We start from the raw sequence: 10672 nt of genomic DNA, 5'->3' as shown, positions 1-10672 counted from the left end.
TTTTGTTTTTGATTATGCAGTCCCACAAGAAATCCAAGCCTAAATGCAATGTATAATCAAATAACTTTCCTTCCTTGGTTTTTAAATTATTCAAAATGGCTAATTCCTAAATAAAATATCAATAAAAACACTTTCATGTTCTTTTATCTTCTTTGTTATTGACATCTCATTCTAAAGAGCTGTTCTAGAGAGCTCTGGCAATGAAGACACTGCAGAAAATATCATTTACAGTAAACTTTATTTTAATTGATTTTATTGAACATAATTTCAAAGTAGGTCTGTGCTCTAAGATAAGCAAAAGAATAGATATCCTAAATCTCATTAAGAGATCCTTCTCACACTGTTCCTTGAGCAGCACATGGGGCTTGGAGGGCCCCAATGGTGACAGCCTAACATTCTATCCCTGGAGATGTTACCTAGAGATACACAAAGAACAGATAACACTGAAGTACAAGAATCAAACTGTATGATGGTACCACAGGAAGAAACTCTTGTGTTACACCTTTACCCATCTCTTTAGGGCTGTAATGGTAACGACTGATTTTTTATCTCTGCAAAGTTCAGTGGTGTTTTTTGGTCTGTTTTTAAGAAAAATGTCAGAATACATGAAAATGCTGTACTTGTTTATCTTAATACATGAAAAAGAGTAGAAGTTTTAAAAATTCTTCATGAGTCCAAGCTGGGCCATGACTATTACTGATGGGGTTTACCCAAGGCACTGATTCCAAGTTTGACGACCATCAGCAAACTGTTCAAAGGAAACACATAAAAAAAAAAAAAAAATCAAGTCAAGAACAGCACAGACTATTTTTAAGGGACTAGAACTCAGCAGGTTCCCCACAAGTACGTGCCGAGGTGGTGCCAAGGCAGCGCCAGCGGAGATGGACTCTGACCCCTGGAGCTGCCAAAGGGAGAACACGCCAAGGGCAGTTGTGCACTCAGGCTTTGAAATCACACACGGGAGTCAAAGTTCCTAATTGAGCTGCCAGCACTTCAAAGACGAGAAACCATGCTGCAGAGCCCACAGGCTCCCCCGCCACAGAGGTCGGCAGCGCAGACCTCCAGCCTGCCAGCTGACATGGCTCTTGACCCTGGTCTACACCGAGTGTAAGACTTTACTCCTGACAGCATCCTGACTATGATCAAAGTCGGTGAGTAAGCTTCTTCTAAAGCAGAGTTTAAAAATTCTATCTTCAGGTTATCTTTATTAAAGACTGCATTTTAAGATCAACCTGGTTTGGATTTTACAATCAAAGTTAATTACAGAACAGGATTCGATCAGAATTTCCTTTTAGCGAAATTTTCAATAATAAAGGACACCAATACAGCTGAGATACGCATGGACCACAGGCTGCAAATCACAGCAGCGGGTGCAGCCACGGCTTCGCAGTGAAGCCACCTCCCCTGCAGGGAGGAGCCAAGCGGGACCAGAGCTCGGATGTGAGAGCACAACCGTTTCAGAAGTGAATGAGCATCCTCATCTCATTATGACATGAAATCAACTGTTTTTGCAGTCTTTCCTATTTGTGGATAAAGTCAATCATTTCAGGTGACGCTCAGCATCAGGTACACTGAAACAGGGACCCTTGTGAATGTCTACAGCATTTGGGATGCTGAACTAAAGCTAGCAATAGAGCAGAGAGTACCTGGCACCTGCAATCAGGCCTGCAGGCATGAATTTTCTAGAGTTGTAGAATCTCATTCCCATGATGCCAGCCAAGGTTCCAGATGTGACTGGTGGAAAGATAAAGAAGAATCAAAGATCACTACATCTTATAGGTGAGAGGACGGAAAAGTGGCCAACTTCCCACCCATCTTTCAAAGGCTCAGACCCAATCTCATAATCCTCCTCCCCCGAGCTGGGGACCTCCATGCCGTCCACATTTAATGGGACCAAGTATTAACACCAACACTGGAAGCAAAGGCTCTCAGCATCTGAGCCCAGCCTGCCTCAGCCGCACCTCCTAGCACTCTTCAGCCCTAATTCTCGTTCTCTCCTACACTGCTGTGGGGGTTTTTGTCCCCTACTCGTTGCCGATGCTGTTTGCCCTGGATGCTCTCAGGCTCTTCCCACTCCATGTTTTATTAATTCCTACCACCCGGCCCGCAGCAGGTGCCGGGGACACAACTGTCATCACAGAGATCTCTGCCCTAACAGTGCTTCAAGCTTGATGCGGCTGACTTGAAAGAACCACACAAACAAAAATTTAAAAGTACAGTCTATGCTGTCGTTTGAGTCATGAAGTCGTGTCCAACTCTTGTGACCCCGTGGACTGTAGCACACCAGGCTCCCCTGTCCATGGGATTTCCCAGGCAAGAATACCGGAGTGGGTTGCCTCCAGGGGATCTTCCCAACCCAGGAAACGAGCCTGCGTCTCCTGCACTGGCAGGTGGATTCTTTGCCGCTGAGCCACCAGGAAAGCCCATAACCTGTGTCACAGGTGCAATGAATGCAATACAGATCACGTAACATCAGGGGTCCAGCCCATTCAGGGAGAAGGGCTTGCTGAGAGAGCGGAGACCAAGCTGTAATGTGAAGCGAGGTGGCTGATGAGCTAAGGGCAGGAACGCGGGTCCAGGCAGGGGGCCTGGTGGTGGGGGGGGTGGGGGATGTGCTGTGGCACAGAAACCCACCAGAGCCAGGGAGAGGGCCACCCCCGGCAGAGCCCCGCGGGCCCAGGCAGGGACTGGGGTCTTCATCCCAGCGACGAGCAGACATTAAAAGACATGAGCAGAGGGATACGCAAGCAGAGCTGCCGTCTGCAGCCGCAGCACAGGGAACCAACTGCAGGCTGCAGGGCACCCATGAAGAAGCTCCCTCGGGAATGCAGGCAACAAGACGCGGGCGACAGCGTCGGCGGCAGAGAAGGGGACGACTTGGGATGTGGGCTGGGGGCGGGGTTGACAGGACCTGCTGATGAAATGGACATGAAGATGGACGGGAAGAGAGCAAGGGAGAACCAAGTGGATGGAGCCTGAGAGAAGACCTGAAGCCAGGTCGGAGCTGACGCCTGGACATGCCTGGAAACTTCCACGCAGGAAAGCGGATACACACGAGCAAGCCTTGGCAGAGAGAGAAATCTGTGGGTGGTCTGTGTACTGGTGGTCATCTGAGGCCTGGGCTTCAGTGATCTTGCCAAGTGCGAGAGTTTGAAGAGAAAAAGAGCCAGGTTTTAAGAACCTTAGTATTTAATGGTCAAAAAAGGTGAGTGGACAAAACAGAAAAGACAGACGAAAGAGAATGAGAAAATACAAAGAAAAAAACAAGAGAAGGGAAAACGGCCTGGCATACTGTGCTGAGAACAGCTAAAGGGTCAAAATAAAGGACTGAAAAACGTACACTGAATTTTGAAAGACAGAGGCTCCTGGCAGCCTTGAGGAGAGTTATTCTTGGACTGAGAGGAACAGAAGTGGAGGCCGAAGTGGGTTGAGAATGTGAGCTGAGGAAGTGAAGATGGGAGGGTGACGGATTTTTTTAAGAGAAGTTTCTGAAGAGGAAGGGCAGCAACTGAAGAAAGAAGTGGGGTCAGGAAAGGTCCCTTTTCTGTTGTTTTTAAATGGGTGAGAGCTGAGCACGTGGGTGTGTTCCTGGCTGGCACCCACCCAAGAGGCTGGCATCATGGACAGGGGCCGAGCAGAGACCCACAGCCTGGGAGGAGGGACGCGCCTGGAGACCGGGCATTCGCTGGTGTGGAGGGGCGGCATCGGAAATGGGACTCGGGGATCTGAGGTGCTTGGGGGCAGAGCTGGGAGCCTCCTCGTCCCCCCATGCCGACGCAGATGAAGGACTGGGTCTCCCTCGCTCCCCGCACAGCTGTGAGGACCAGAACTGCGCTCTCCTCGAGCAGTGCGGGGGTGGGGGTGGGGGGTGGAGGCAGCAGGGGGCCCCCACGCCCCCACAGGGTGTCCGGCATGTGGCTGGGGCTCAGGAGAAACACAGCCAAGCCACTCAGATAAGACGGAACCTTCACCCCCGCGCTCTCATGTCTGGGCTGCTCACAGGACACGGCAGCAGCCCGCAGCCACCTGCGGTCCCCAGCGAGAGCTACGGCTCCCTGAAGGCCGGGCCTCTGTCTCATACGCTTCGCTTACATCTAAAGGATGAATAAACACGACTTTCAAATGGGAAAAACCCAATACCGATACGGACCTCACCAGACACATAGTCCTTCAGCGATGCTCCAGCAGACAGTTCTCAGAGGGCAATCACAACGGTTAAGAGACACGTGCATGCCCTCTACATGTTTAAGGCTGACCTCACGGGGTCAACCTCCATTCGGGACGGAGGAAAACCTTTCCGCATCCTCTAGGTAAAAGATTAGCAGCAACAGGCCCAAACCCCCTCCGTTCAAACCTTCCCCAGGACTTGGCAGAAGTGGGAGAAGCATCTCAGTCTGAAGAACCTGCCATGTCCCACCAACCCAGGGACGCATCAGGGAAATGGTGAAACAACGTACCTAAGAAAAGCCAAATGTTCTTCGGATCCTGAGACAGCTGATAGGAACCCAGGCCAGCGAGACCACCGAAGAGGAGCCCGGCAGCCAGGGACGGAACACTGCCTGGAGGGAGGGACACACACACCTGCGTTCTCCTGGCAGACACTCATCTCTGCAACAGAATCCCCCAGGCGCACCACTTCCCTCTGCCTCGCCCCCAGCCCCGAGGAAACGGCAAAGGGAACGTCTCCCACTGCCGTTCAAGACCAAGGTGTCCTCATGCAGAAAAATGTTTGGGGGAGACTGCTTTTTCTACTGGAGAAGTCAGGGCCATAACCACACCACCCCTCTCTCCTCTGACAGGCAGGGCAGCTCCAAAGGGGAAGAGGAGGCTCCTGGCAGGCTTGATTAGCCTTGAGAAGACTGGAACTGCCCAGGGTCACAAACTCAGGCTCAGCCCCAAAGGAAGGGGAAACAGGGTCAATGAGTTAAAAAAGGATTTGGAGAGTGGGTTCTGGTGTGTATGCTGGTGGTAGGGAAGCAGGCAAGGAAGGCTCCTGGAAAACAGCCAGATTCACTGACACACCTGCGCCTGGCTTCATGCAGAGACCTCAAAATTGTTCACGTGAAGATGAGAGGCTTTCTCCCACTTAAAGAGCAGAAATGGCCCTCCGGGGTCAAGGTTGATGTATGGCAGGTGATGATAATGACCATCTATTACCATCCCTAACCGGCATATTTAGATAAACAGGCAAAAACAAGTGACTGGACAAGAAGCCTGGTTTAGCTCAGCCAGATAACCTCGAAGCGAGTAAAGGAGCAGCTATGGGGCTGATGATAAGCAGGGTCTCCAAAGAGGAGGCTTAAACCAAACCTGACTCCAACAAGACTGTAGTCTGGGAGCACTGGGGACTTGTTCTTCACCAGGAACAAGATTTCACGAGGTTAAATAACTGCAAACCATACCTGCTTTTGCATAGCCAATGATCCCGCCGGAAGCAACCAGTGCTGCATAGCCAAAGCCAAGCCAATGTAAAGGCACTCTGAAAACAGAACAGTAAGACATTGGTGCTAAACGTGTTCTAAAAAACAAGTAACCGTAGAATGGGATCAAAAAGGTCATCAACCCTATCACTGTAGAAATGCTTATAAATCCCAGAGAGGTTAGATGACCTGCCTAGGTCAGCAGCAGAGCTGGGCCCTAAACACAAGTCCCTATGGGGGGGTGTAGAGTCCATCCTCCCATAACCCCAGCTGCCCTGCAGTCTTGGCTCAATGCCCTTTGCAGATGAGGAAAGAAACTCTGCATCTGAGAAGCTCCTGGCTATTCCACGCCCACCCACCGGGCACTTACAGCGGGCCGGAGTCCTTCGGCATTGTTCTCTTTCACTTTCTCCAAACCAGGCCTGTACCTGCAGAGGAGGGGCTGGATCAAAGGTGGTCAACAGCACAGCTCCCTAGCAGACAGGAAGAGATGGGTCAAGTTCCAGTTCCAGCCCTGGGAAGCTAAGAAGCAATGGCTCAACTTCTCTAAGACTCAGTTTCCTTCACTGTTTACCTACCCTGTGCAAACTTCCCATGACCAGAGCCGGCATCAAATGGGATAATACCTAAAAAGTGCTTTGCACACAGTAACTGCTGAACAAACAGCAACCATTCTGGTAATAATCTAAGTTCTAATAACATAGGCCCAAGGGAAACTTCACTGACCAGCTCTGTACAGTTAACAAGCTAATCTTTTCATTATCTAACCAGGTTATAACTAAATTGTAAAATAAACACTTATGTGCCCTTAATTCAAGTATTTTAATTACCCTTTCTGGGGGGAGGGGTTACTGCTTTTCACCCCCCCCGTAAAGAATTAGATTATTTCAATACTCAACATTTATAACACTTTCAGACAGTTAATTTTGCATCACTCAGTTACTGTTTCATGGGGGGCGAGAGGAAGGATAAAAAATAGAAAAGCCAAAAAAAAAAAAAAAAGGAAAAGCCCAAGCCGTAATTACGTAGAGTGGTACACCTCTGGCAAACTAGGGTGTAACTAATTTCTTAAAGAAATGCATTTGGTATACATTGGGGCTAAGCTTGAAAGCAACACACAGCTCTTCTGTTTAAACTATTGTCTATAAGGCTTAGGTGACTTGGAATCTTACCACCGTCATTAACTCGACGTAGCACTGCGTCGAGCATTGCACCCAGATTTTCAAAGAGATGGATAAAATCTCCAGGAAGCTAATTAGCTAAATCAGTAAGCACCTGCCAAGAGCTCAGGGTTCCCGCAGGATTCACAACCCACTAGGAGAGCAGAGAAAAGCAACCATCGCGCGGCCTAAAAGCCGCCGCCTGGATCCCGGGGAAGAGCAGGCGGCAGCAAAGCCTCTCATGTAATTTCTAAAAGTCAAAACCTGCGTAAAATAATAATAATAATTCCAAAGCACACGAACCTCCTTCCCGAATGTCTGCCCGCACAGGTCGACCAGGCCGTACTCGCCTCCGGGCGGGGAGTAGCGATCCCGCCGGAAGTGTTGCGGCGCGTTTTCTGAGTCCCGGGGGCGGAGCTAGAGAAGCGGGGCGGGGTTTGAGGCGTGGGGCGGGGCTAAAGGCCTGGAGTCGTCGCGTTCTTTGCGTCCCGGGGGCGTAGCGTGGGGCGGAGCTAGAGGCCTGGAGTCGCCGCGCTCCCTGCGCCCTGGGGGCGTGGCTTGCTGCTGACGGCCCGGCGCGCGCTCTGTCCCCGAGGCAAGGAGAGTGGCCGAGCACGTGTGTCCCGAAAGCTGGACGCGGGCAGGGTCGTCCAGCACTTGTCTCAGATCCAAGACGGCCTGGCCAAAAGCCGGAAACCCAGGATTGGAGTCTAGTTTTGACAGAGACCTGGCGAGCTGGGCCAGGCCTGCGTTGGAGGTCACCGATGGGGGAAAGAGCATGTCAGAGACTGGATTCTGAAGGATGCCTTAATGGAGTGCTCCAGTCCTCGCCAGGTGTCAACCAGATGCAGGCCATCGGAGATGGTCCCTCTAGCCTGATCACCTAGTTTGCTACCATGAGAAGAGACTATTTTCTCCCTGCAGAGCATACGGTGGCCACAGGCTGGACAATCTGGCTCACTTCCCTTTAAGGAGTGAGGCTACTTGAAGAGTACTTGAAGAGGCTACTTGAAGACTGACTGTAGGTGAGTTAAATTTGCAAGTACCTCTGCAATGTCCCCCCAACGCACACACACAGATTAACTCCACACCTGCTTCTCTTCCCTGCCCCAACATATTTTCAGTTGATGTAACACCAAAACGTGGGTGTCATCCTTGATGTTGCTTTCATCCCCTGCAAGTACATAACAAGAACAGATCATACATATACAAACCAGTGAAGACAAATTGCAGTGCACAGGTATCTTAAAAAAAAAATGCACAAGGAGAGGGTTGTAAGCTTAGTTTTATTGGGGGCAAAATGAGGACCATAGCCCAGGAGACAGCCTCTCAGCTCTGCGCAGCTGCTCACTGAAGTGGGGGAAGCAGACAAGGGGGGGTCAGTATATGTGATTTTGGTGAAGTGGGTTGCGGTGCACTCAAGCACACATTTTGACAGAATGTTGGTGTTAGTCAGGAGGAGCAGGTGTCTCTGTTAACAATGTCTCTGTTAGGTGCTTTCATAGAAAAAAAAAAATTGGGCTCATAAACCACCTCCTGAGAACAGTCTCCATCTAAAGGCCTGTTCTGCCAGTTTTTCCCAGAGTGCCTTATTCCTGATCTCTACCTAGAACTCCTCTCAGGGTCAGCAACTGCAGTGGCTAGGGACCTAATTCTTGTAGAGACAGATGGCAAGAGACCTTTTGGCAGCATACATTTTTTTTTTAATCTTTTTTTTTTTTTTAGCATACATATTCTAAGAGAAAACTTTTCCACTCGCAGCAACGCCTACCTTTCAGATATCAAAACTGAAGCCTGCACTACCAGAGCTGACTTCAAACAGCCAAAGCTGATAGTGACCAAGACCTGAACAATTCCACTTAGGCCAGACGCTCACCAATTTAACAGAAGACTCTGCTGAAAAAATCAATAGGACTTGCCTTAACCAGCTGGGATGAAACTTAAATGAACTAAACCACCCACAACCCAGATAATCACGATGGTGTGATCACTCATCTAGAGCCAGACATCCTGGAATGTGAAGTCAAGTGGGCCTTAGGAAGCATCACTACCAACAAAGCTAGTGGAGGTGATGGAATTCCAGTGGAGCTATTTCAAATCCTGAAAGATGATGCTGTGAAAATGATGCACTCAATATGCCAGCAAATTTGGAAAACTCAGCAGTGGCCACAGGACTGGAAAAGGTCAGTTTTCGTTCCAATGCCGAAGAATGCTCAAACTACTGCATAGATTGCACTCATCTCACCCGCTAGTAATGCTTAAAATTCTCCAAGCCAGGCTTCAGCAATATGTGAACTGTGAACTTCCAGATGTTCAAGCTGGTTTTAGAAAAGGCAGAGGAACGAGAGATCAAGTTGCCAGCATTCGCTGGATCATGGACAAAGCAAGAGAGTTCCAGAAAACCATCGATTTCTGCTTTATTGACTATGCCAAAGCCTTTGACTGTGTGGATCACAATAAACTGTGGAAAATTCTTCAAGGGATGGGAATACCAGACCACCTGACCTGCCTCTTGAGAAACCTGTATGCAGGTCAGGAAGAAAGTTAGAACTGGACATGGAACAGACAGGTTCCAAATAGAAAAAGGAGTATGTCAAGGCTGTATACTGTCACCCTGCTTGTTTAACTTACATGCAGAGTACATCATGAGAAACACTGGGCTGGAGGAAGCACAAGCTGGAATCAAGATTGCCGGGAGAAATATCAGTAACCTCAGATATGCAGATGACACCATCTTTATGGCAGAAAGTGAAGAACTAAAGAGCCTCTTGATGAAAGTGAAAGAGGAGAGTGAAAAAGTTGGCTTAAAGCTCAACATTCAGAATACTAAGATCATGGCATTTGGTCCCATCACTTCATGGCAAATAGATGGGCAAACAATGGAAACAGTGGATGACTTTCTATTTTTGGGCTCCAAAATCACTGAAGATGGTGACTGCAGCCATGAAATTAAAAGATTACTCCTTGGAAGGAAAGTTATGACCAACCTAGACAGCATATTGAAAAGCAGGGATACTTTGCCAACAAAGGTCCGTCTAGTCAAGGCTATGGTTTTTCCAGTGGTCATGTATGGATGTGAGAGTTGAACTGTGAAGAAAGCTGAGCGCTGAAGAATTGATGCTTTTGAACTGTGGTGTTGGGAGAAGACTCATGAGAGTCCCTTGGACTGCAAGGAGCTCCACCCAGTCCATCCTAAAGGAGATCAGTTCTGGGTGTTCACTGGAAGGACTGATGCTAAAGCTGAAACTCCAGTACTTTGGCCACCTGATATGAAGAGCTGACTCATTGGAAAAGACCCTGATGCTGGGAAAGATAGAGGGCAGGAGGAGACGGGGACGACAGAGGATGAGATGGTTGGATGGCATCACCAACTCAATGGACATGGGTTTGGGTGGACTCCGGGAGTTGGTGATGGACAGGGAGGCCTGGCATGCTGAGGTTCATGGGGTCACAAAGAAGTCAGACACAACTGAGCAACTGAACTGAAACCACAGAGATTTAATTACCTACAGTCCTAGGCCCTGTTAGAGCTGTTTTTTGAAATAAGATACAAATAAGTAAGACATAATTTTAAGACTACTTTTGTTAGAAGATTAACTAAAGCCTACAGCCATACCATCCTGAAAGCGCCCGATCTCATCTGATGATGGAAGCTAAGCAGGGTTGGGCCTGGTTAGTACTTGGATGGGAGATTAGCCAAGTATTTTGTTTTGTTTTTCTGATGGGCTGAAACAGATTTAAAATAAAGGAAATGTCATTTTTCTGTCTTAATATTTCCTTGTCATCGACTGGAAATAGAACAGTTTAATCAAGTTTGGCAGCCTCTCTTTAACTTTCTGTTCGGAGCCCTAAACTTCAGCATATGCATTATAGATACGTATTTTATTTATCTGCAGCTTTTAAGCCTGTCTTATCATACTTCCTGGTATGAATATCTTTTTATACCATTTGTTATCAAAATGAACAAAATCCTCATTAAAATTACTAGAACCACTTGAAGATGCCAAAGTAATGCAGGTTTTTCATTCTTCCCTCACTTAAACAGAAAATCTGAAAAATAACTCCTTTATCCACTTTGGTAAGAAATGTGTT

At 48.3% G+C, this 10672-nt stretch overlaps 1 protein-coding gene across 2 annotated transcripts; it reads right to left on the bottom strand.

The window, feature by feature from the left end:
* Positions 1 to 221: 221 nt before the first annotated feature.
* LOC128056172 (transmembrane protein 14C) lies at positions 222 to 6989 on the bottom strand. 2 transcript variants are annotated; one of them, XM_052648856.1, is made up of 6 exons: positions 6884 to 6989; positions 5791 to 5893; positions 5403 to 5479; positions 4458 to 4559; positions 1647 to 1734; positions 222 to 748 (listed from the first exon to the last, which is right to left on the bottom strand). In XM_052648856.1, exons 2-6 carry the CDS (start codon positions 5811 to 5813, stop codon positions 694 to 696), a joined length of 345 nt encoding a protein of 114 aa, XP_052504816.1. In that variant the 5' UTR covers positions 5814 to 5893; positions 6884 to 6989; the 3' UTR covers positions 222 to 693. The 2 variants fall into 2 exon arrangements, with proteins under 2 accessions (XP_052504816.1, XP_052504817.1); XM_052648857.1 differs by having other exon boundaries at positions 5791 to 5848; positions 6884 to 6981.
* Positions 6990 to 10672: the final 3683 nt, after the last annotated feature.

The sequence above is a fragment of the Budorcas taxicolor genome, chromosome 11 (genome assembly GCF_023091745.1).
Source record: "Budorcas taxicolor isolate Tak-1 chromosome 11, Takin1.1, whole genome shotgun sequence".
NCBI lineage: Eukaryota > Metazoa > Chordata > Mammalia > Artiodactyla > Bovidae > Budorcas > Budorcas taxicolor.
Note: the sequence above shows the minus strand (reverse complement) of the source record. Positions and strands in the feature narration are given on the sequence as shown.

Excerpts from the sequence above, each read along its gene's own strand:
- LOC128056172 (XM_052648856.1), bottom strand. The coding sequence starts at position 5,813 with ATGCCGAAGGACTCCGGCCCGCT. Across the intron at positions 5,480-5,790 it reads CCGAAGGACTCCGGCCCGCT|AGTGCCTTTACATTGGCTTG; the intron begins GTAAGTGCCCGG and ends TTCTGTTTTCAG. Across the intron at positions 4,560-5,402 it reads CATTGGCTATGCAAAAGCAG|GCAGTGTTCCGTCCCTGGCT; the intron begins GTATGGTTTGCA and ends CCCTCCCTCCAG.